Source organism: Nicotiana sylvestris, chromosome 12, assembly GCF_000393655.2.
Source record: "Nicotiana sylvestris chromosome 12, ASM39365v2, whole genome shotgun sequence".
In the NCBI taxonomy this organism is placed as follows: Eukaryota; Viridiplantae; Streptophyta; class Magnoliopsida; order Solanales; family Solanaceae; genus Nicotiana; species Nicotiana sylvestris.
In genome coordinates, this window is record NC_091068.1 from 124984786 (window position 1) to 125009740 (window position 24955).

General features: G+C 40.4%; 3 protein-coding genes across 3 annotated transcripts; all 3 read left to right on the forward strand.

Moving 5' to 3' along the window:
• The first annotated feature begins 1640 nt into the window (after positions 1-1640).
• On the forward strand, positions 1641-2036 carry LOC138883674 (uncharacterized). The gene has a single exon (XM_070164374.1). It carries the CDS (start codon positions 1641-1643, stop codon positions 2034-2036), a length of 396 nt encoding a protein of 131 aa, XP_070020475.1.
• Positions 2037-3709: 1673 nt separating this feature from the next.
• Positions 3710-6526, forward strand: LOC138883675 (uncharacterized). Its single transcript, XM_070164375.1, has 2 exons — positions 3710-3948; positions 6400-6526. The coding sequence occupies exons 1-2, from the start codon at positions 3710-3712 to the stop codon at positions 6524-6526; spliced, it is 366 nt and encodes a 121-aa protein (XP_070020476.1).
• Positions 6527-22919: 16393 nt separating this feature from the next.
• On the forward strand, positions 22920-23552 carry LOC138883676 (uncharacterized). The gene has a single exon (XM_070164376.1). The coding sequence runs from the start codon at positions 22920-22922 to the stop codon at positions 23550-23552; it is 633 nt and encodes a 210-aa protein (XP_070020477.1).
• Positions 23553-24955: the final 1403 nt, after the last annotated feature.

The following is a 24955-nucleotide window of genomic DNA, read 5'->3' on the forward strand; positions in this document are numbered from 1 at the left end:
GTTGTGTGTTGGGTTAGCATGACATCACTGGTAGGAAAGAGCAAGCCATCTACTATCTCAACAAGAAATTCACATCTTATGAGGTTAAGTACACTTACCTAGAAAGGACGTGTTGTGCCCTGACTTGGGTAGCACAGAAGCTGAAGCATTATTTGTCGTCCTACGCTACTTACCTCATTTATCGCCTGAATCCATTAAAGTATATCTTTCAGAAGCCTGTGCCTATAGGGAGACTTGCAAAGTGGTAGAGTTTGCTCACGGAGTTTGACGTTATCTATATGACTCGGACTGCGATGAAAGCCCAAGCATTGGCTGATCATTTGGCCGAGAACCCGGTTGATGAAGAATATGAACCATTTAGAACTTATTTTCCCAATAAAGAGGTGATGAATATTAACGAGCTGGAGCAAATTGAAAAACCAGGTTGGAAACTTTTCTTTGATAGGGCTACAAACATGAAAGGAGTCAGAATAGGGGTCGTGCTTATTTTTGAAACAGGGCATCACTACCCTGTTACAGCTTAGCTTTGTTTCTACTATACCAACAACATGGCTGAGTACGAGGCATGCATTTTGGGTTTGAGGTTAGCTGTAGACATAGGTGTCCAGAAAGTCTTGGTCATGGGAGACTCGGACCTTCTGGTGCACCAGATTCAAGGAGAATAGGAAATACGGGATTTAAAGCTCATACCGTACCGACAATACTTGCATGATCTTTGTCAATGGTTTTGATCAATAGAGTTAAACCATATTCCAAGGATCCATAATGAGGTTGTCGATGCTTTGGCTACCTTGGCGTCAATGTTGCACCATTCAGACAAAGCTTATGTCGACCCTCTGCATATTCAAGTCCGCGATCAGCATGCTTACTATAACATGGTGGAAGAAGAACTTGATGGTTAGCCATGGTTCCACGACATCAGGGAATACATCAGAATGAGGGTATATCCGGTGTAAGCCAAGGGGGATCAAAAGAGAACAATTCGACGGTTGGCAAGTGGATTTTTCTTTAGTGGAGGGGTTTTGTACAAAAGAACTCCAGATCTCAGATTGTTAAGATGCATAGATGCTAGACAGGCCACTTCTATCATTACCGAAGTACATTCTGCAGTCAGCAAACCGCATATGAGTGGGTATGTTCTGGCAAAGAAAATTCTTCGAGCGTGTTATTATTGGCTCACCATGGAGCAGGATTGTATCAGTTTTGTGCACAAGTGTCATCAATGCCAAGTACACGGAGATTTGATTCATTCTCCGCCATCCAAATTGCACACAATGTCCGCACCATGTCCCTTCGTTGCTTGGGGTATGGATGTCATTGGACCAATTGAGCCAGCAGCATCCAATAGGCATAGGTTCATTCTGGTAGCCATTGATTATTTCACCAAGTGGGTTGAAGCTAAAGCTTTCAAGTCTGTGACCAAGAAAGTGGTGGTCGATTTTGTTCAATCAAATATCATTTATCGGTTCGGGATCCCACAGATAATCATCCTAGATAATGGTGCTAATCTCAACAGTCATTTGATGAAAGAGGTATGTCAACAGTTTAAGATTAAGCATCGCAATTCCACCCCGTATTGCCCCAAGGCGAATGGAGCAGTTGAAGCAGCCAACAAGCACATAAAGAAGATACTTCGGAAAATGGTGCAAGGATCCAAGCAATGGCATGAGGTGTTTCCCTTTGCGTTGTTGGGTTATCGCAGTACTGTTTGTACTTCAGTAGGCGCAACTCCTTACTTATTGGTATATGGCACAGAAGTAGTGATACCCGCGGAAGTTGAAATTCCATCCCTCCGAATTGTTGCTGAAGCCGAAATTGATGAAGAAGATGAGTGGGTCAAAACCCGTCTGGAGCAATTGAGTTTGATTGATGAAAAAAGGTTGGCAGCGGTATGTCATGGCCAGTTGTATCAAAAGAGAATGGCAAGAGCGTACAACAAGAAGGTGCATCCCCGAAAATTTGAAGTGGGTCAGCAAGTATTGAAACGCATCCTTCCACATCAAGCTGACGCTAAAGGCAAGTTCGCCCCAAATTGATTCTGTATTTGATGGCTTTGGACAATTCATTTGGTTGTGTGTTGGGTTAGCATGACATCACTGGTAGGAAAGAGCAAGCCATCTACTATCTCAACAAGAAATTCACATCTTATGAGGTTAAGTACACTTACCTAGAAAGGACGTGTTGTGCCCTGACTTGGGTAGCACAGAAGCTGAAGCATTATTTGTCGTCCTACGCTACTTACCTCATTTATCGCCTGGATCCATTAAAGTATATCTTTCAGAAGCCTGTGCCTATAGGGAGACTTGCAAAGTGGTAGAGTTTGCTCACGGAGTTTGACGTTATCTATATGACTCGGACTGCGATGAAAGCCCAAGCATTGGCTGATCATTTGGCCGAGAACCCGGTTGATGAAGAATATGAACCATTTAGAACTTATTTTCCCAATAAAGAGGTGATGAATATTAACGAGCTGGAGCAAATTGAAAAACCAGGTTGGAAACTTTTCTTTGATAGGGCTACAAACATGAAAGGAGTCAGAATAGGGGTCGTGCTTATTTTTGAAACAGGGCATCACTACCCTGTTACAGCTTAGCTTTGTTTCTACTATACCAACAACATGGCTGAGTACGAGGCATGCATTTTGGGTTTGAGGTTAGCTGTAGACATAGGTGTCCAGAAAGTCTTGGTCATGGGAGACTCGGACCTTCTGGTGCACCAGATTCAAGGAGAATAGGAAATACGGGATTTAAAGCTCATACCGTACCGACAATACTTGCATGATCTTTGTCAATGGTTTTGATCAATAGAGTTAAACCATATTCCAAGGATCCATAATGAGGTTGTCGATGCTTTGGCTACCTTGGCGTCAATGTTGCACCATTCGGACAAAGCTTATGTCGACCCTCTGCATATTCAAGTCCGCGATCAGCATGCTTACTATAACATGGTGGAAGAAGAACTTGATGGTTAGCCATGGTTCCACGACATCAGGGAATACATCAGAATGAGGGTATATCCGGTGTAAGCCAAGGGGGATCAAAAGAGAACAATTCGACGGTTGGCAAGTGGATTTTTCTTTAGTGGAGGGGTTTTGTACAAAAGAACTCCAGATCTCAGATTGTTAAGATGCATAGATGCTAGACAGGCCACTTCTATCATTACCGAAGTACATTCTGCAGTCAGCAAACCGCATATGAGTGGGTATGTTCTGGCAAAGAAAATTCTTCGAGCGTGTTATTATTGGCTCACCATGGAGCAGGATTGTATCAGTTTTGTGCACAAGTGTCATCAATGCCAAGTACACGGAGATTTGATTCATTCTCCGCCATCCAAATTGCACACAATGTCCGCACCATGTCCCTTCGTTGCTTGGGGTATGGATGTCATTGGACCAATTGAGCCAGCAGCATCCAATAGGCATAGGTTCATTCTGGTAGCCATTGATTATTTCACCAAGTGGGTTGAAGCTAAAGCTTTCAAGTCTGTGACCAAGAAAGTGGTGGTCGATTTTGTTCAATCAAATATCATTTATCGGTTCGGGATCCCACAGATAATCATCCTAGATAATGGTGCTAATCTCAACAGTCATTTGATGAAAGAGGTATGTCAACAGTTTAAGATTAAGCATCGCAATTCCACCCCGTATTGCCCCAAGGCGAATGGAGCAGTTGAAGCAGCCAACAAGCACATAAAGAAGATACTTCGGAAAATGGTGCAAGGATCCAAGCAATGGCATGAGGTGTTTCCCTTTGCGTTGTTGGGTTATCGCAGTACTGTTTGTACTTCAGTAGGCGCAACTCCTTACTTATTGGTATATGGCACAAAAGTAGTGATACCCGCGGAAGTTGAAATTCCATCCCTCCGGATTGTTGCTGAAGCCGAAATTGATGAAGAAGATGAGTGGGTCAAAACCCGTCTGGAGCAATTGAGTTTGATTGATGAAAAAAGGTTGGCAGCGGTATGTCATGGCCAGTTGTATCAAAAGAGAATGGCAAGAGCGTACAACAAGAAGGTGCATCCCCGAAAATTTGAAGTGGGTCAGCAAGTATTGAAACGCATCCTTCCACATCAAGCTGACGCTAAAGGCAAGTTCGCCCCAAATTGGCAGGGGTCGTTCATCGTAACGAGAGCATTGTCCAATGGTGCTTTGTATTTAATAGATATAGAAGTAAAATGTGTAGATATGACTATCAATTCTGATTCAGTCAAAAGATATTATGTATGATTTCTTTGGTTTAAATTGTGTTTGTTTGTACTTGGCATGTTTTGTAGATTGGAATGATGAAGGCATTTTGTTCTGCTATCTAAACACTTTATCCGTTGTTACCCCTTTGAGCCTTATTTATTTATTTTCTTTCATACCCCTCTTTTGGAATCAGTATGCAAAATTCAGAAACGTGAGCACAAAAGATAAGTAAAAGGGAAAGAGAGAATGAATGAAAAAGAAAAAAAAAAGAGAAAGAAAGAGAGAAAAAGCAAAAGAAAAGAAAAAGAAGAAAAGAAGAGAAAGAAAAAAGAAAGGAAAATCAAAGTAATTTCTATGACATGAACTACGTTCCACCTGATTCCTTTTAAGGATATGTAGGCAGCCTCACGGTTCTGTCCCATCAAAATAAAAATTCAAAAGCCTCCAAGCAAAGAAACTGGGGCAGAAGTTGTGGTTATTTTAAGAAATCTGATTCCAAAAGTTGTAATTTTTAACCCATTTGAACTGTTTTGAGCCTTTTGATATCCTTTCTTTCTAACCTTATCCAAAAGCCCACATTACGGTCCAAAGAAAGACCTTTCGATCAGTCCTCGAGAGATGCCAAGTCAAGCAAGTAAAGGCTTCAGGTCAGGGGCAACACTATGTTTTAAGCAGGAAAAATGAAAAACAAATGAGAGAGTCTTATTGGTGAAAACCCTCATGGGCACCGTAAGGCGACGAAAGCTGAGAGAAATCAAAATGAGAGAGTCTTATTGGTGAAAACCCTCATGGGCACCATAAGGCAACGGAAGCTGAGAGAAATCAAAAATGAGAGAGTCTTATTGGTGAAAACACTCATGAGCACCGTAAGTCGTCAGTAAGTTGAGAGATGAACAAAAGAGAGAGGTTTGTTGGTGAAAACCCTTCAGGGCACTGCAAGCCGAACAAGGTCTGTGACTTGGCGAAAAGAATTGGGTTATGGAGATCCTGGGGCACAAAGTATGACAATTGAAAGTTGATTGGTGGAATAGACTGGGCTGATTAATCCGAAATGCATGTCATGATCATTGGTACCAGCTGCTCCACTCAGATAAGTTTCTTTTCCTTTTCTCCCTCAAAAAGTCATCTAGTTTTGGATTTTCTTCTCTATTCTTAACTCTCAAAGTCATTGCATTTCATTTCTTTTGGTTTTATTTATCTAAGGCTTTTTTAAATATTAGCCTTGTTTAACAAGTAAGAAGGAATTTCAAAGCTTACTACCAACTTTCAAATTGCACAAAGCAAAGAGTGGCTAGAACATGCCAGAGATAGTATGATGTAAAGTGGGACATAAAGTGTCAGTTAAAATCCCTTTGGTCGAAGGGTTTAGTAATTTCATAGGAGATGCAGAGGCTCAGATAGAAGGGTCAGAAAAGTAAAACAATGGTTTGGGTATAGAGCACTCGGGTCATCCAAGGTCCTGCGGTTGAGGATCAGTCAGAAAGTCAAAACTTGGCCAGTTCAAGGCAGCCAGTCAAAGCAAAGCAAGGCAAGGGAAGAGCCACCTTCAGCAAGAATGCCACAAACTAACCACTACATTTTAAATTGACAAGATTTTTCTTTGATTTGAAACAGGGGTAGAAAAATTTTGTTTGTTTCGGAGAAATCCTCCGTAAGGAAAGCAAGTACCATACAGGTTTGGCCATAAATTCTCAGGACTCTCCTGGATAATGGGACCTAGTTTAAAATTCAAACATGCAAGAGTAACAATATCTAGCATAAGTCTTACCCCAAAGAAATACAAGTTGACTTTGAAGTTTTCATTCTTAGGGATAGGATTCAATTCGAAATTTTCAGGACCCTCCTGAATAATGGGACTTATATTTAAGACCTCAATTAGATAACAGGATTTAGTGTCAGTTTCTGTCGTAGGGAAATATAATTTAGCCTTAAAGTTGTCACTCTTAAGATAAGACTTGATTTTCAGATCCCTCCTGGATAATGAGATTTAGTTGCAAAACCTTCATAGATAACAAAGTTTAGTTGAAGTCATGCCTTAGCTTTAAAAACTGTCATTTAACTAGGAGTTTTCAGGACCCTCCTAGATAATGGGATCTAGCTTTCAAATTCTTAATGATATTTGATAACATGATTCAATTAATACTCACAGATGTGCCCAGCTACCAAACTGGGGCAGAAGATTTTCTTTGATTTGTCTATTTTGTTAAAATCAGGCACTCACCTGGAGAGCAAGGGAGAACAACACGAGTTTTAAGGATAGAAAGCAATGTTCAAAGGAAGACAGCAATCAGGAGCCCACCTAAAGAACTAAGGGAAGCAGCAATATTCAAAGTAAAATAGCAATTAGGAGCCTACCTGAGAACAAAGGGAAGCAACAAGGTTCAAAGGAGTTCAGCAATCAGGAGCTCACCTGAAGAACAAAGGGAAGCAGTTCAAGTTTCGAGGAAAAGCAGCACAAGTGTTGGTAATCAGCAGCCCACCTAGAGAACGAAGGGAAGCAACAATGTTCAAAGGAAGACAACAATCAGGAGCCCATCTAAAGAACGAAGGGAAGCAGCAATGTTCAAATGAAGACAGCAATCAGGAGCCCTCCTGGAGAACAAAGGGAAGCAGCGAGGTTCAAAGGAGTTCAGCAATCAGGAGCCCACCTGAAGAACAAAGGGAAGCAGTTCAAGTTTCGAGAAACAACAGTGCAAGTTTCGGTAATTAGGAGCCCACCTGAAGAACAAAGGGAGGTAGTTCAAGTTTCGAGGAAAAGCAGCGCAAGTGTCGGTAATCAGGAGCCCACTTGGAGAATGAAAGGAAACAACAATATTCAAAGGAAGTTCGGCAATCAGGAGCCCGCCTGGAGAACAAAGAAAGAACAAGGAAAGTTTTGGAGGAAAGGAAGCAGTTCAAGTGTTGGTAATCAGGAGCCCACCTGGAAGAACAAAGGGAAAGCAGCAATGTTTGAAGGAAGACGATTCAAGTTCAGCAATCAGGTGTCCGCCTGAAAAACAAAGGGAAAGCACCTCAGAATACAATTCAAGACAGCAACAAAGGAATCTCACCTGGAGAGTACAAGTCAACAGAGCAGCGGAAATTGCAAGATCAAGTTTGAAGATATAGATAGAATTCTTGTAATACATAGATCATAGTTTAGTATAGCTTCTTTTATTTTGTCTTGGTGTAATAAGGGGTTCAACAAGCAGTAGCAGCAGTAGCAACAGTGAAATCACAGCTTCCTGGTAGTCCCAGCTACCGAAACTTCCCGAACTACACTGACTTGATTCCTTTATAGCCAAGGATACGTAGGCAACCTCGGAAGCAAGGTACGGTCAAATCTTTCAAAAATGCTTCCCACGGAGTATACAAACAGGCAAAAATTGCTCGTATTCGCTCACTTTATCTTTGCACGAAAACTCTCCGTGTTTCCGAGCAAAGAGGGGCAGCTGTGAGCACGTGATTTTTTCCCTATATGAATTATTCCCATAAATTCAAACAAAATAAATTTTTCCCATTGTTTGCAATTTCGTAATTTTTGTAGCATTTTTTGTTAATTGTTTGCATTAGTCTGTGCACGTTTATTTTATCTAATTCATAAAAAATACAAAAATACATTGCATTTGCATTTAGGATTTAATTTTGCATTTTTAAATTAATTATTAATTTAGTTGTGTTACAAAAATAGAAAATCACAAAAATAACTCATTTGTGCATTTTTTGTTTTGAATTTTGGAGTTTTCTTTTAATTTGGTAATTAACTAGTTGTGGTAAGTATTATTTTGAGTAATTAATCTAATTTGGTAGGATAATTTAGTTTAGGAATTAATTTAGATTTTAATTTTGAAAAGAAAAAGAATTTTTGAAAATAAAAAAAAGAGAGAAAAGAAAAGGAATTGAAGAAAGAAGTCTTGTTGGGCTATTTAATTAATTCCCCATAGACCCAAAACATTTTTTTACCCTTTACCCGCCCCAAATAGGCCCAAACCCGTCGTGTTTACCCGATCCACCCGCTCAGCTAACTAAACGACCCCGTTTCCCAGGCTTTCGATCTGAGCTGTTGATCTCGTGTGATCAGATGGCTAGGAATTGAAGCTCCCTACGTATATAACTGTCCGAAAAGCCCCCACCCCCTCAGAACCCCCCCCCCAGTCTCCTTCGTCTCCAAACCTCGAACCCTAAAGAATCCGCCGCCCTAAAAAACCCACCATTATATCCGGTGGTGGCATAGCCTTACACCGTTCTAACCCACCCAAAATAAACACCCTGGAACCTTCTCACCCTCCTCTTTCCAAATCGCAACATAACTCCCCTCGAATCCCTCCACAAATGCTCGGATTTTAAATCGTAGTTCGAAACCCTAAAAGCCCAAAATCGATTTCTTTTGAATCGTTGGCATGCAAGGTTTAATCCCCAAATTTCCTGAGTTTCCTTAAGGTTAATTTGACATAAGCATTGTTGGTCGCTTGTTCTTAACAAAGAACAAACGATTAACACTGTTTGTGTTAAATCAAAGAGTCCAATACTAGTTTCGAGGGCAAATTGGTAAGTTTTCTTCATTTTCCTTACCGTCTTGTGTTGTTTCATCTTCCTACTCCTTTCTTTTTTTTGTTTTTTAGTTTGTTTTGTTGTTTCGTTTCTTTTAATGTTTTGTTCTCTGATTGGAAAGTCGATAAAAAGTTTCAGACCTAGTTTTCCCTTTTGATTAATTTAGTGTTCATATTTTCTCTTTTCGATTTTCAGTTTTTCTTTTCAAATTTTAAACGATGTTCTCTATTTTCTTCTGTTATTTATAACATTTTTCTGATAGTTAGATTTAGTTGATTTGGTAGTATAGTTTAATTCCAGTTCAGTATTTAGCTTAAAAAGAAATCAATCATTTAGTTTAGATTTTGGATTTTGAAGTCGTTCAATTGTTTTTCTTTTCTGCTTCTCATCGAATTAGCTAAATGGATTTCTGATTTTTTGTTTGGGCCTTGGGTTCAATTTTGACCCATATTTTAAGAGAAACCCATTTATTGGGGTTTAAGTCATTGGGTCAATTTAACCCATTTGGTTTCTGAAGTAAAAACAGGGGGATTTAAGGGTAGTCTAGGAAATTTAGGGAAGGGAATCTATTAAACTGATTTAGGAAGCTTCCTAGAAGGAGGGTTAAGGGCAACTCTGAAAAACTGATTTTAAATTAAGGGTATAATAGCAAAAATAAGAATTGAAAAGGGATTTAAGGGCAATAAACTGACTCACTTTCTGTTGCCCTAAAAGCTCCTTATAAAAGGACTGTTTCTTCATGCACAAGGCAGATATAGGGATTAAGAAATACTGGAAAAGCAAACAAACGGCTGAAAATAGTTATTCGGGAAATATATTGAAATTTCTGCATCTTTTGCAGTGGGAATTAGTCCTGAATTTGCTCCCTAATCTTGAGTTTCAACTGGAATTTAAAAAGCTTCGAAAAACTCTTGTTTGATTTGGGTAAAAATTGTTTAAAGAGTTGAAATGGCTGGGTTTTTGGAAGCTGTTTGATTTGGTTTTACTACTGATCTCTGTTGTTGTACTTGCTGGTTTGATGTTGCTTTAAGTTGAGTCTCAAAGCTCTTTGTTTGTCTTTGTTGTAACCAGGTACACAGTCGACCTCAAATGGCATGTTGAAATGGGAATGAGAATGCTGATGATACCATGTTTCATGGCAATTTATGTTAGATTATTTGGTTCTGTATTTATGTAGTCTAGTTATGTGATTATGTGTTCATTAAGTTTTTATTATTAAGAAATATGTAAAATGGGTGAGTAATTTGGTCTAGTATGATTTGAGTTATGGGCTAATAAGAAGTGTTATTAGATATTTTAATCATGTTTTTGGTCCTATTGGCCCTAATGTGAGACTGTGTTCAGAAGTTAGACATGTGAGCTTGTTAATTAACTTGAGGTTGCTTACCTCTTTTAGATGTTAGTTTAGGTGTTTGAATAAATTCATGGCATGTTATGGTATTTGATAGCTGATTCGGATGGCTGTAACACTCTACTGAAATCGTTAAGTGTTTTAGTTTCAATATTGATTATGTAGCAGTTCTGATTTTTAAGATGCAGAAAATTGGTTGTGCCATGTTGCAATACATGAAAGTCTCATTTGGTTTATGCGAAATCAGCCAGTGTTTGCTCCCTTTTCAAGGTCTAGAGTCAAGCCTTTCCGAGGCCATTGTTAATAAATGAAGTATTTCTGAAACTTGAACTTGTTTTCTTCTTGTTGGAAAGTTGAATTGGCGACTTTAAATGATGAAACATCTTGCACGAGCTGTTAATAATCAGATTCTGAATCTTCGTAACAATATAGTTTACCTTCTATTGTTAATGCTTAAATCACTGAATTGGGCTGTTAGCATGGGCCCAGTTGTGCCAAACTTCCTTTCGACAGGCGAATCCTAGCTATGGGCTTCGTGATTTAGCCCAGTTGTGTCATCATGCCTGCTAACGAAATGGGCAGTTGGTCATTGGGTTCACAGCCTGCCTAGGCCCCTTCAGTAACTCAGCTTGATTTCATGTATTGTTAGCTTACTAATTATTAACGTTGAGCTTAAAACCTTTGCCTTAATGATTGGAAATTCCTTAGTCCTTTAATCAGTTGACTAGATCCTTAAATTATTGAGGTGTGTTGTATTGTATAACACCAATATTTATGGCCCTCAAAATTAAGTGTAGAAACTCTTTTATTAGAATAGTCGAGGTGTGCCATTAGCGAATCTTCCATGACCCTTGCAAACTTGAAAGTGTGTAGTTGCTTTAGGCGCGTAATTTAAATTAATTTCCTTAAACTCTGGTGTGCATTTCATGTGACCCAAATCTAAATTTTAACAACGTTATATAAATGTGTTGCGGACCGTGGGTGCATTTCATGTGGCGTGGTCCAAGGCATGTTTTAAAATAGCATTGAATCTTCTTAAAAATAATTAAAACGGTTAATAAATTAAATTTACCATAGGCTAAAACACATAATAAAATCAGATAATTAGGCCAATAATAACAGTTGAGCGCCCGTGCTAGAACCACGGAACCGGGGAATGCCTAACACCTTCTACCGGGTTAACAGAATTTCTTACCCGGATTTCTATGTTTGCGGACTGTAAAAATAGAGTCAAACTTTCCTCGATTCAGGATTTTAAACCGGTGACTTGGGACACCATATATTATCCCAAGTGGCGACTCTGATTCTTAAATAATAATCCCGTTTCGATTGTCACTTAAATTGGAAAAAACTCCTTTATATCCTTCCTGGGGTAGTAAAAAGGAGGTGTGATAGACTTTTCTAAGGTAGTGAACCCTTTGTGCAAATTATTGGAAAAGGATGCCAAGTTCGTATTTAATGAGGAATGCATGAAAGCTTTTGAACTTCTCAAATACAAATTGACAACCACTCCCATTATAACCGTACCCAATTAGAGCTTACCTTTTGAGCTCATGTGTGACGCAAGTGACATTGCGGTAGGAGCGGTCTTGGGTCAAAGAGTCAACAAGATGTTTCACCCGGTGTATTATGCAAGCAAGACAATGAATGATGCTCAAGTAAATTACACAATGACAGAAAAAGAGTTGCTAGCAATTGTGTTTTCAACGGAGAAATTTAGGCCTTATCTTATGGGTGACAAGGTGATAGTTCATACTGACCATGCAGCACTCTGCTACTTGATGACAAAGAATGATTCCAAGGCTAGGTTTATGAGATGGGTTCTATTACTTCAAGAGTTTGACCTTGAGATTTTTGATCGGAAAGGGAGTGAAAACCAAGTGGCGGACCACTTGTCCCGCTTGGAGGAGGAGGAGAGGCCTTGTGACGGCATCGAAATTAATGATTCATTCAATGCTGAGCAACTCTTCTCCATATCTGTGAATAGCATGCCTTGGTTTGCGGATGTTGCCAACTTTCTTGTACCGGTATTGTTCCGTATGAGCTCTCTTCTAACCAAAGGAAGAAGCACAAACATGATAGCTTGGATTACTATTGGGATGAGCCTTATTTGTTCAAAATCTGTAATAATGGTGTGATCCGGAGATGTGTTCCGGAAAAGGAGCAAATGAGTATTCTTGATGCTTGTCATTCCTCTCCCTACGGTGGTCATCATGGTGGGAAAAAGACAACTTCAAAGGTGCTTAGCTGTGGATTTTATTGGTCTACATTGTACACGGATGCGGGAGATCTTGTGAAGAGATGTGATGAGTGCCAGAGAGCTAGCGGAATTTCAAAGAAGGATGAAATGCCTCTCACCACTAATCTTGAGGTTGACATATTTGTTGTGTGGGGCATCGACTTCGTGGGACCTTTTGTAAGTTCATGTGGTAACACATACATTCTGGTGGTCGTTGATTATGTTTTCAAGTAGGTTGAGGCCGTGGCTTTACCCAGCAACGAGGCCTGGAGTGTGGTGGCTTTTCTCAAGAAGAATATCTTTACTCGGTTCTCATTTATGCAATAAGGCATTTGATACTTTGATTGCAAGGTATGGTGTCAATCACAAGGTTTCAACTTCTTACCATCCTCAGGCTAGTGGGCAAGTTGAGGTCTCCAACAGGGAGATTAAGAGCATATTGTGAAAGACTGTCAATGCAAATAGGACCGACTAGTCAAAGAAACTGGATGATGCTTTATGGGCTTACATGACTGCTTACAAGACTCCGACTGGTATGTCTCCGTACTGGTTGGTGTTTGGGAAAGATTGCCATCTACTAGTTTGAGTTAGAGCACAAGGCCATGTGGCCTTTTAGGAAGTTAAATCTTGAATGGGATGGTGCAGCAAATCTTCGGGTGGAGCAACTTAATGATCTTGATGAATTCCGGTTTCATGCCTATTCCAGCTCGTCCTTGTGTAAGGACAAGATGAAGTACTTACATGACAAGTATTCCCATAGCAAGGAATTCAAGGAATGTGACTTGGTTCTTTTATTCAACTCCTGATTATGACTGTTTCCGGGAAAGCTCAAGTCAAATTGGAGTGGACCTTTTGAGGTGGTGCTTGTAACTCTGTTTGGTGCTCTTGATTTGAAAAAGAAAAATGGTGAAATCTTCAGAGTTAATGGGCACAAAGTAAAGCATTATCTTGGCAAGTTTGATGATAGCCGTGTGGTGGCAATGATCCATCTCAAGTGATTGATGGTAACCTGCATCGTGCCGCGATGTTAAATCAGGCATTTCTTGGGAGGCAACCCATGTGTTTTTCTTCTTTTTGATTTTCTTCTTAGTATAGGACTTGGTTTGAACTAACTAGTTGTGATATGTGTGTAGGAATGTGTGATGCAGTGTAGGACTAAGCAGGAAGAATGTTACAACTCTCTGAAGTTAGATCGCTGACCGCGCTCCCTTTTCCGCTGTCAGTGGTGGCCTTATCGTTGAGGTGAGATTTGATGGCTGTCAGTGGTGCTAAAAAATCCAAAATGGGGGTTCTCTGAAGTTCCAATCGCGTCTGTGGTGCATTTTTCGCGGTCAGCGATGGCTTACCTCTGCCACGCTGCATTTTTTGCTCTCAGCGGTGGTCTCAGTAAAGAAGCCCTTCAGTTCTTCACAAGCGCGGGCCGCGATTATTTACCGTGGCCATGCTAGGTAAGTTTTAGTGGGCCCTTGGGGGTTTTCTATAAATAGGCAGTCATAAGGCCTTTTACCCTTTTTGCCCATTTTACTCTCAAACTAAAATCACTACTGTTCATCCACGCCCTAAGCTACACAAACACAAGACTTATAGTCCATTTTCAACACACATTTCACATCTAGTAAATTCATTCCCTTATTTTTCTTCAATTTTGGACTTGTTTTTATTTTAACTATTAATTTTGTTTTTACTTCTTCTTCTTCTTTTCTTTTAATTTTGACCTAGGGCTGTATAATGTTAATTAGGTAAGGCTTAAAATAGTTAGGAGTTGTTAATGAATACCTAGTGGGGTTTAAAAATGTATAGGAGATTGCTAAGTTTATGAACAACTGAAAGCCTAGGTTTGTTGAGCCCATTTTTATCTTTCGCGGCCGAGGTTGATTTTTCGTGGAAAGCGGTTCAACTTCTGCAGCCGCGCTCAATTTTCCACGGTCAGCGGTTCTTGAGTTCAGAAGGTGGGTAATCTGATCCCCACACCTCCGCTATCAGCAGTGCTTTTTCCGCTCTCAGCGGTATGCACTCTGTTGTCGCGCTGCTTTTTCCGCGCTAAGTGGTACAGTTTTATTAGAGGGTGGGTAGTCTGATCCCCACACCTCCGCAGTCAGCGGTGCTTTTTCCGCTCTCAGTAGTGCTCTTACCGCTGCCGCGTTGCTTTTTCTGCTGCCAACAGTCTGCAATTGTTTTCAAGCACTATCCATTATTCTTCTGTGTTTTTTTCACTGCTTCTTCTTGCACCAATACTAACAATCTTCTACTGAATGTGTTTGCAGACAATGGTTAAATCTAGAGGTGGCAGTGAGAAACAAAAAGGCAAAGGCAAAGTAGAGTCTTCCCGGGGTAGGGGACGAGGACAAATAAAGTTAACCCCAGCAGTCCGGCAAGCAATTGGGGAAATGAGAAAGAACATCATAGCTACAAATAGAGCTGCTTCCCACTCAGAAGGGAGTGAGTATGTGCCCTCCCGGGAGCCATCAGAGACTGACTCAGTGCCCACACATGTTCCAGACTTCCCGAGGAGACTTAAGTTAAGAGATGAGCCCACACCTCTGGCCTCTCCTACTGCTCGAGCTTCTGTTGATATTTCTTCTAAGTTGTCTGATGGTTCAGCTTCAACCTCACCTACAGCTTCGTCGCCTGGACAGGATGTAGATGCTGAGGTACCAGATGATAGGAGAGGGGGTGATACCCAGACTGGTGGTGTAAAAAGGACAAGAGACCCAGAGGTTTGGCAAAAAAGGTTTGTCAGTGAGCTGGCATACCATAAATTCAGAGAGTGGTGGCCTCAAAAGTACCTAATTCATGAGCGTCAGTTTATAGAGCAGGACCTTCTGCCCCACAACCCCAATGTGAAGCAGCACTTCAGTGAAAGAGTGGGATGGGAGTGCTTCACTAGCACGGTGTCGGATGCTAATAAGCACTTTGTCAAGGAGTTCTATGCCAATGCCTCCCACATCAAAAGGGGCATAAAAGTGACTAAGGTACGAAACTTGAAGGTAAAGTTTGATGGGGAGATGATCAATGAGTATCTGGGATTCAATGATGAAGATAAGACATTGTACTTAGAGAAGGTGGCGATGGATGAGGCAGCTCGTCCATGGTTGGCATCACTTCTGGCCCTCCCGGATACTACTCCAACATGGTTGACAAGAGGGGTTCCTATCTTAGGAACACCCTAAACTTTGAGGTAAAGGGTTCGGATACCTTCGTATGCAGTAGATTAGACCCCACTACTCACGACAGTGACATATCGGTTTCCCGGGCGATGGTAGTGGTAGCTATCATGGCAGGGTTCCTGATCAATGTCGGGAATATCATGTTGAGAGTGATCACCAGAGTGGTCAATGAGGGTGATAGATCCTACCCCTTCCCGAACTTCCTCACCATGTACTTTGAGGATTAGGAGCTAGAGAAAAGGGATTTTGACATCATGGTAAATCCAAAAAAGCCCTTCTCTTGGTACAGCCTTTAGGGTCTGGGAAACCCTAAATCCAAAGGATCCAAGGGCAAAGCTACTACTTCTACTGGCCAGTCTAAAGAGCCATTAGTGGTAGTCACTTCTTCACAACCTCCTACTGCCATACTGGATCTTGCCTCCGGACCATCTACTTCCATGCCATCCTCAGTGCCTTCCTCCTCCGCCTACCCGTTGACTGCTCAAAGGTTGAACCAAAGACTTTCCAGCATCAACAACTGGATACAGGCAACAACTTAAGGAGTTGAGCAAGCAGACAAAGAAGCTGAAAAAGACTCGAGCCTTAAAGGAGTCGATAAAGGAATTGAGGGGAGAGGTGGAGAAGATGAAGGCAGCAGACCACTTACCATTGGATCTACTATTACAGGACCAGCCTCCAGCAGCTCAGACAGAGCAAGTTCAAGAGCAGGAGACTGAGAGAGAGCCCAAGAGGAGGAGAATAGTGCCCTGGGTCGATGATGTAGAGATTCAGCTGGAGGACCCTGAGGGAGGTACCTCAGGACAGCCACAGACCCCGAGCCAGATGATCCAAGGACCCAGCTACAGGACCCCATGGAGACAGAGGACCCATAGGGAGTTTTCTTCACTCTCTACCCATTTTTTATATTATTTTTGGTTATTTAGTATTGAGGACAATGCTAGTTTTCATTTGAAGGGGTGGTCCTACTTTGATGATTTGGTAATTGGTTTGTAATTATGATACTATTTTCTTTTCTTTATGCTTTTTTCACTTTTGGTATGTATATAACTTTACCATTTATTTCACTTTTCAGTATTTTTCAATCTTGGTCTGTATATAAAATTACTCTGTCATGTATATATTCATTCCCTCTTATGTATATTCGTCTAAATCCCCTATTGTACATATTTAGTTTACTTTCCACATTTTACTTCATAACTTCTTTTGCAATTTTTTGTGTTCAATAAGCCTTTGGTTTTCTTAGTGTCACGGTTCTTTCCAAAGGCAGAGTTTGTGTGAACCGGGTGGCTCTTCCCGATAATGGATGACATGACAAACTTCTTAAGGGCTTGAGTCTGTTTTCTTTTCATTTTTGAGTAGATAAAAGCTAGTGAGAAATAGTGCCTCAAGCAAAGATTCACTTGGGCCTACACATTTACCTTTGACATTATGGTTAAAAATAAATTGGTGTGTATAGGATGGTGATAGTTGTGACCTTGAGACTCTTGTGTTGACTAAACAATCATCGAGTAGTTTCTTGGAACCATATGTGTTGCTCAAATCTTAGCTAAGATTGTTGTAGGCCCCCGACTCTGTCTTTTTAGCAATCATATAGCTTGTGTGGTGAGGTATTGATTTGCAAGTCCAAGTCCCTTGTCAATAAGTCCAGAGCTTGCCCTGAATGTTTGTCTAGGAGAAATCCTGCGTGTATCTCGACTTGAGAAGTGATTATAGGCTCTCCTTGATCCAAATTGAGACTTGAAAACATCCACATCCCACCAAAAATGATATCCCTAGTCTACCTCATTGAGCCATAGACCATGTTCTTTCAATAACCATGATACAAACCTTTATCTATTCTAAAATGATCCTCTCTTGGCACCTGATCTTTCCTTAGCACAAGGTAAAAGCATAAGTTTGGGGGGAGAGACGAGAAATGCAAAAGTGATAAAAGGAACAAAATGAAGAAAAGGAAAGGCAAAAAGAAAAACAAAGAAAAAGCCAAAAAGAAAAAAAGAAAGTGAACGATGTAGAAGAAATGACAGGATTCAATAAAAGCAAAAGATGAAAGTCTTGGAAAGATTAGAAAGGAGAAAAAGGATTAAAATGAACAAGAAATAGTGACAGTGTGTCTCTCTAGCCCCTAAGGAAGAAGTAAATGGCTCAAAGAGTCAAGAAAATGTGAGCCAAAATGAAGAAAATGAAGTTCTTAAAGAAAGATAAAACCTTCATAGACCAATATATCCGACCTTGAACCAAAACCCTTCATTACATTCCCGCAAAAGCCCTATATGATCTTGAGTTGAGTGAGCTTACATTAGTGGTGACTCACATAAGGGGCAAGCTTATGGTACTTAGAGCCGGACTTGTAACCTTCCTTGGAGAGAGATGAGTGAGTTTTCCACAATCCTCATTCTGAGTGCTACAATCTAAAAGTGAGGTTTGCGTATAGAGAGTTGAGGAGTATGAGTTTGGGTTCCACAATGATCAATGTGATAGAAAGAGATCCCTTGATGAGTTGAGTCAACTCTTGATGCTTTCGTGTCGCACTAAAGCCATGGTTCTAAAAAGGTTGAATGTTGTTAATGATGTATTTGAGTTGAGGGTAATTGTTAGTCCCAATTGTTTCTTGATGAGGGTACTTTAGGGAAGCTGAAATTTTCCTTTCTTTTATCTTTAGGAAGTGGGAATTACTTTGTTTGCTTGAGGACAAGCAAAAGCTTAAGTTTGGGGGAGTTGATAACTAGGGGTTCTAGCTTGTTTTATGCTCCTTTTTTCTTGAGCTTTAGATTAAAAATGTGTACAAGTATTCCTGAAAGCTAACTTAATGTGCTTGTTTGTAGTGTTTGGTCAAAAAGAGACAAAAAAGTCAAAATCAGCTCAATAAAGGAGTGAAACCTGCACAAGTTCAAAAGTTAAGTTAAAGGAGCGATGACAGCGAAGAATCAAGAACTGACGCGGTGGCTCTAGCACGGTAGTGGTGAAATTACTTCCCTTAGCGGTGGAAAAGTTTAGAGAGTTGCAGTTTTGGGCTTTACTAGTCACTGCTGACCATGGTGAAATTGCGTTCGTGAATCTTTGGTCGCGTTCGCGAAGAGTTAGTTGAGAGGCTGTCAAATTTGGCCTACATGAACGCGAGTGAAAGGCCGCGTTTGCGAAGAAGGATTATCTAGGTAGCAGTGTTAAATTTCAAAATGAGAGTTTGAATCCATTTTTCATATTTTGATCTAGAGACCACGCATTTGGGCGATTCTTGAAGGGATTTTCGAGGAGTTATTTGGGGTAAGTGATTCCTGGTTGGTTTTAGCTAAATTCCATAATTTTGCCTTTAATTCCATCATTTAATTTGTAATTTGGGGTGAAAATCGGAGAAAAAAAAGGAAGGGTTCTTGAGTTTCACGACCCAAAAATCTAACCCGTCGTGATGGCGCCTATCTTGGTACTAGGCAAGCTGACATTTTAAAACAATTTCCACATTTAACAGAAATGAATTAAGACATTTTCAATAATCGAAGTTTTTCATAAAAATGGGGTAAACCCAAAACATAAGTGTGGAAAATAGCCTGACATCGGGGTGTCACTAAGTCATGATCATCTACACAATCAGTCTAGAAACAGAGTCTACAATAGTATGTGCCAAAATGCCAATACAGGAAAGAAAAGATAACAAGAAAGGAGAGACAAAGACTACAAATGCTGACAGCTACCTCGTAAGTCTCTGATACTCAACCACGCACGAGATCAACGTCCACCATGTCCGAAAACACCTGAATCTGCACACGAGGTACAGGGAGCAACGTGAGTACATCCAACTCAGTAAGTAACAATAATAAATAAGGAACTGAAGATAGTGATGAGCTACACAGTTATAGTTCCTTTTCAGTAAAATATAGACATGCTTTCAAATCTGGCAGTTTAAGTCAAATCAGTTTTATACAGTTTCAAGTTCTAGTAGACCGGGTATAATGTCTTTTAGAAAATTCCACAACAATGATAGATAGCAACTAAGTGCAACAACAAATGAAAGCAAGCACAGCCTCTCAGGGCAACAGTCACTCAACTCCCCTCAACAACTCGATCACTCGGCTCTCAGCCCACAGTACTCACACTCAATAGGTACCTGCGCTCACTAGGGGTTTACAGACTCCGGAGGGGCTCCTTCAGCCTAATAACTAGTGATTCTAGCTTGTTTTATGCTCCTTTTTGCTTGAGTTTTGGATTAAAAATGTGTACAAGTATTCCCGAAAGCTAACTTAATGTGCTTGTTTGCAGTGTTTGGTCAAAAAGAGACAAGAAAGTCAAAATTAGCTCAATAAAGGAGTGAAACCTGCACAAGTTCAAAAGCTGAGTTAAAGGAGCCCTGACAGCGAAGAATCAAGCGCTGACACGGTGGCTCTAGCACGGAAGCGGGTGGAAAAGTTTAGAGAGTTGCAGTTTTGGGCTTTACTAGTCACCATTGCCCGCGGTGAAATTGTGCGGCAGCGTTAGCCTTAGCACAGCAGCAATCATTTTATCGGCCTCAGTGGTAGTCAGTATCAGAGAACCAGAAGTTGAACTAAAAGTTCAAGACTACGGTCCGCGGTGGATTTTGCGCGGCCGCAGTAGTCTTAGAGTTGCACTGGTCCAGGAAAATTTAGCTGTGTATAAATAGTTCTTTTTCAGATTTTTAGGTCATCTGTTATTAGTTGAGTACGTGAACCGCCTCTTTTTACCTTTTTGAGTAATTTTAGAGCTTGTTTAACAATTAATCTTAGATTCTTATCTTGTAATTATTTTTTATGGCCTCTATTACATCTCAATCTATGATTTCTTCTTTGATTATGAGTAGTTAAACCCATTAGCTAGGGTTGTGAGTCAACCCTAGTGTGAGTATTTTAATGGTTCTTCTATTTTAGGGCTTGAATGTTTATGGGTGATTGATATTTGGCCTGATTTATGCTTTAAATGTTAAATTGGTGGTTGCAAACACTGATGTGTGACTTTTTTAGGTTGCAAACACTAATTTGTGTCGTTTTACTTAGGCTCTTCTTGAGAAAGAGAGAATAAGTCTAGGAATTTTAGGACAACAAGGAATTGGGATGCATTCAAGAGATTGATAGCCCCAATTAAAGGGTTAAACCTAAAGATAGTAATACCCAACTTAAGCCAATTTTGCTTGCATTGGTTGAACACCCAATTGGGCTTGAGAAAGCCAATTAGGGCAAAGTCATTCAAACTACCGAGAGGTATAGAGTGAGTAGTTACGTGCAATGGCTATATCATGATCCCAACTATAACAAATTTGCCCTAAGTTGTAGATCCTGTTAGATATCCACCTAGGTGCAAGTCATTTCCCTAGTGCCTTTAGACCAATTAAGAAAACCCTACAAAAAAGTCATACTTAATTTAATTTTCTGCATCATTAGTATTAAATTAGAGTAGTGAACAAACAAGAATGATTGGAGGAACACTGCACATTGCTAGATTAGATAGGAATCCAACTCCAAACATATCTTAGCTCCCTGTGGATTCGATCCCGACCTTTTCAGATAAAAGCTGCATCGACCGCTATTGCCACTCTATAGTAGTGTAGGGTTGGCTCCGATCACAGCCCAAGCGTTATATCGTTGTGGCATGTAGCCTGATACAATATATAAATAGCCATAAGGTTCGTTGGGGCGTGCAACCCGATCCATATAATTCAGCCCTCAGGATCGTTTCGGCATGCAACCTGATCCATATAAACTCACATAGCTCACAGCTCGACACTCGGGCCCTATCTCAGTCACCAACCTCTCTAGTCTCCCGGGCTCTCAAAAATCATATAAATCAGCCCAAACAGATATAATAACATGTATCAACAAGAAACAAGAAGAGACGGAGGTGTAATATGCAGGTAAAATCATGACTGAGTACAAGACAGCAATTAGTAGCTAATTCAACAAATACATGACCTCAACGGGTCCCAACAGTAATATCATATTGCCTAAGCATGATTTCTGACATAAAATTGCAGTCAAATTTCCATAAAACAGAGGGAACATGTAGTTAACAGTAAGCTACCCAACTTTACAGTTTCACGGGACGGACCAAGTCACAATCCCTTCGGTGCACTCCCACATGCCCGTCACCTAGCATGTGTGTTACCTCCAAATAATCACACGACACAAAATTCGGGGTTTTATACCCTCAGGACCAGATTTATAACTATTACTTAGCTGATGGGTTTTCAAATGTCTTAGCCTTATGCTTCTTATGTTTTGATGATCTAACAAACTTGTTGTGAAGAACCAGATAGAGTATCTGTTCCACAGGATACGTTCCACAGGATACATTTCATACATTTCACGTGTCAGCAAATGGGCAAATGACCACAGGGAGGAACACAATAGGGACCTGGTAACCTGGTCCCTTAGGATTCTCCGACACAAACAAGTCTGTGAATATACGCAATTAATATAAAGAGGAACACGACAGTGACCTGTTCCCTTAGGGTTCTCTGATAGAAGTACAAGTCAAGTGCACAACTGGAATGTAGAAAGAAAGTGACCATCTAGCAACTGTTACAGAAGAGGAACACAACTAGGACCTGGTCCGGTGCTATGTCCTGATAGAAGTACAAAGTCCACTATCCAACTGGAATGCAACTGCTCAGAAGTGGTTGTGCAGACAGTGCAACAGTCACTTCTCACTAGGAGGAAGTACACCAAGAGTTGACATCACTATACATTGTGATATCTTTTATGATAAAACAACCTGGTGCAAGACACACCATCACTTGTGCATTCAGTGATATTCTCTCAAATAAGTAAAAGCATTCATCCGGCATTAAAGTCACTGGTGTGTCAAGAACAAGAAGACAACTCCACTAAGGATCAGTATCTAAACGAGCTTTATGTACATCCATAGTTGAGTTGTAATCTTTTTAATTGTTCAACATTTTAATTCCTAGTTTGCTTTCTTAGAAGCGTTGTCTTAGGAACAAACCAAATTTGTAAACTTTAGAGTTTATGTTGTGACTAGGAATAGTCATAAGTTAAATACTCTGTAACTAGGAGAGTTATAGAGTGGCTTGTGGTGGTTGTATCACAAGTTAGTTTCAAGTCTTTGCAATAGGGTATTTGCAAAGTGGCTTGTAATAGGTAGATTACAAGTTAGTAGAGTTAAAAGCCTACAAGAGTAGGTCATGGTTTTTTGATCCCCTTGTGTGGGATTTTTCCACGTAGAAAATCTCTTGTCTTCTTTACATTCAGTCTTTACTGCATTCTACGTATCAGTCTCATAGAAGACCAGGTACTCTATAGTTTGGTGGACTCATATAAACTAACAATTGGTATCAGAGCGGGTCTCTCCTATCAGGTTAACACCTAGTAAGGATCCTCAATGGCTGCTCCACCAAACTTTGAAGAAGGACAATCAACCTATAGACCTCCCAGATTCAATGGTCAATACTACGGATAGTGGAAGACCCGGATGCATGATTTCATGATGGCAGAAGATTTAGAACTATGGGACATCATTTGTAATGGTCCATACATTCCCATGAAGAAATTTGAAGAAACAGGACCATTGGTGCCCAAAGGGAGAAGAGAGTACAACAACATTGACAAAAAAGCTGTAGAAAAAAATTATCGTGCCAAGAAAATCTTGATGTGTGGTATAGGACCTGATAAGAACAACAGAGTATCAACTTGCGATACTGCCAAAGAAATATGGGAAGCTTTACAAATCGCACACAAAGGAACTACTCAGGTCAAACAATCCCAGATCAACATACTCACCACTGAATATCAGCTCTTCAGGATGAAGTATGATGAGTCCACACAAGATATGAACACCAGATTCACCTCCATCATAAATGAGCTTCACTCACTTGGAGATGTCATTCCTAGAAATAAGCTTGTAAGGAAAATTCTCAGTGTTCTACCTGGGTCTTGGGAAAGTAAGGTAAATGTCATCACTCAAGCTAAAAATCTACAGACTCTGACCATGGATGAGTTGATTAGTAATCTGAAAACATACGAGATGAAAAGAAAGAAAGACAGTGAAAGAAGAGAGACTAATGATCTTTACCCAAAGAACAAAAACACGTCATACCTTTACCCAAAGCCTTCACAATGACTCCTCAAAAGCCCTATATGATCTTGAGTTGAGGGAAGTCTACATTAGTGGATACTTACATAAGGGGAAAGCATATGGTACTTAGAGCTGGACTTAGGGCCTTTTCTTTGTGAGAGATGAGAGAGAAGTCCATTCACCTCGATTTGTGTGCAAATACTCTAAAAGGTGAGGTTCACTCAGGGAAAGTCGAGGATGTGTGAGTTTGGGTTCCACAATGACCAAAGAAATTGAGAAAGGTTCCTTGATGAAATGTGTCAACTCTTGATGCTCTTGTGTCGCACTTGATCCACAAGTTTTCAAAGTTTAAATGTGTTAATGATGCATTCGCATTGAGGGAAATTGTTAGTCCCAATTGATGCTTGTTGAGGTTACTCTAGGATAAATAGGAATTACTTGGGTGTTTTCCATTGAGGGATAGGTCTCATTTTATTTGCTTGAGGACAAGCAAAGGTTTAAGTTTGGGGGAGTTGATAACTGTGATTTCTACATGTTTTATACCCATTCTTACCTGAGCTTTGTGCATTAATTGCCATATATTAGTCCCAAAATGCTTACAAATTACACTTGATTGCAGGTTTGAGCGACAAGATGATAAATATCAAAGATCGGCTCAAAAAGGAGTGAAATCTGCCAAGTGTCAAAAGACAACTGAAGTGGGGAACAAGATGACCTGCGCGGACCGCACTGATTTGGTGTGCGGCCGCGCAGGAGAGTTCAGAGACCTTGCAAGTTTGAAGTCAAGCCATGCGGTCTGCAATCAATTCCACGCGGTCTGCACTGATGGAAGTTCAGAGACAAAGAAAATCAAGGCAAAAGCCCACGTGACCGCACATCAAATCAGTGCGGTCCGCATGGGTGAAAGTTCAGAGAGTTGAGTTTTGGGCAAAATCTACTACGTGGCCGCATCCCATTTCTACGCGGTCCGCGCATCTTAGCGTATGCGGCCGCGTGACATATTTGTGCGGTCCGCATCCCTCAGTTCCAGAAGCAAGACTTGAAGACTTATTGCCCTCCGCGGCCGCGTGACATTTGTACGCGGTCCGCGCCAGACCCTCAGGGGTATTTTTGTCCAGTTTTTCCTGTGTAGTATAAATAGAACATTTTATTTTTTAGCGGAGTTTTTTTTTTATAGTTCTGGTTTTTGGGCGGATAGCGGCTGAGCTCGTGAGACTCATATTTTGGCCTATCTTGGGCATTTTTAGCTTAGTTTCATCATACATTATTGTAGTTTAACATTAGCAATTAATTAATATGGTTGTTTCATCTTCTATTTCTTCAATTTTTGTTTCTATTATGGCTAGCTAAACCCATTAGCTAGGGTTGTGGCTCAACCCTAGTATGGGTAATTAATGGGTGTGATTGTTTAGTGCATGAATGATGTTGGGTATTTGTTATTTGGATTA

Excerpts from the sequence above, each read along its gene's own strand:
- LOC138883674 (XM_070164374.1), top strand. The coding sequence starts at position 1,641 with ATGGTGCAAGGATCCAAGCAATGGCATGAGGTGTTTCCCTTTGCGTTG.
- LOC138883676 (XM_070164376.1), top strand. The coding sequence starts at position 22,920 with ATGGCAGAAGATTTAGAACTATGGGACATCATTTGTAATGGTCCATAC.
- LOC138883675 (XM_070164375.1), top strand. The coding sequence starts at position 3,710 with ATGGTGCAAGGATCCAAGCAATGGCATGAGGTGTTTCCCTTTGCGTTG. Across the intron at positions 3,949-6,399 it reads AGTTTGATTGATGAAAAAAG|GCACTCACCTGGAGAGCAAG; the intron begins GTTGGCAGCGGT and ends TGTTAAAATCAG.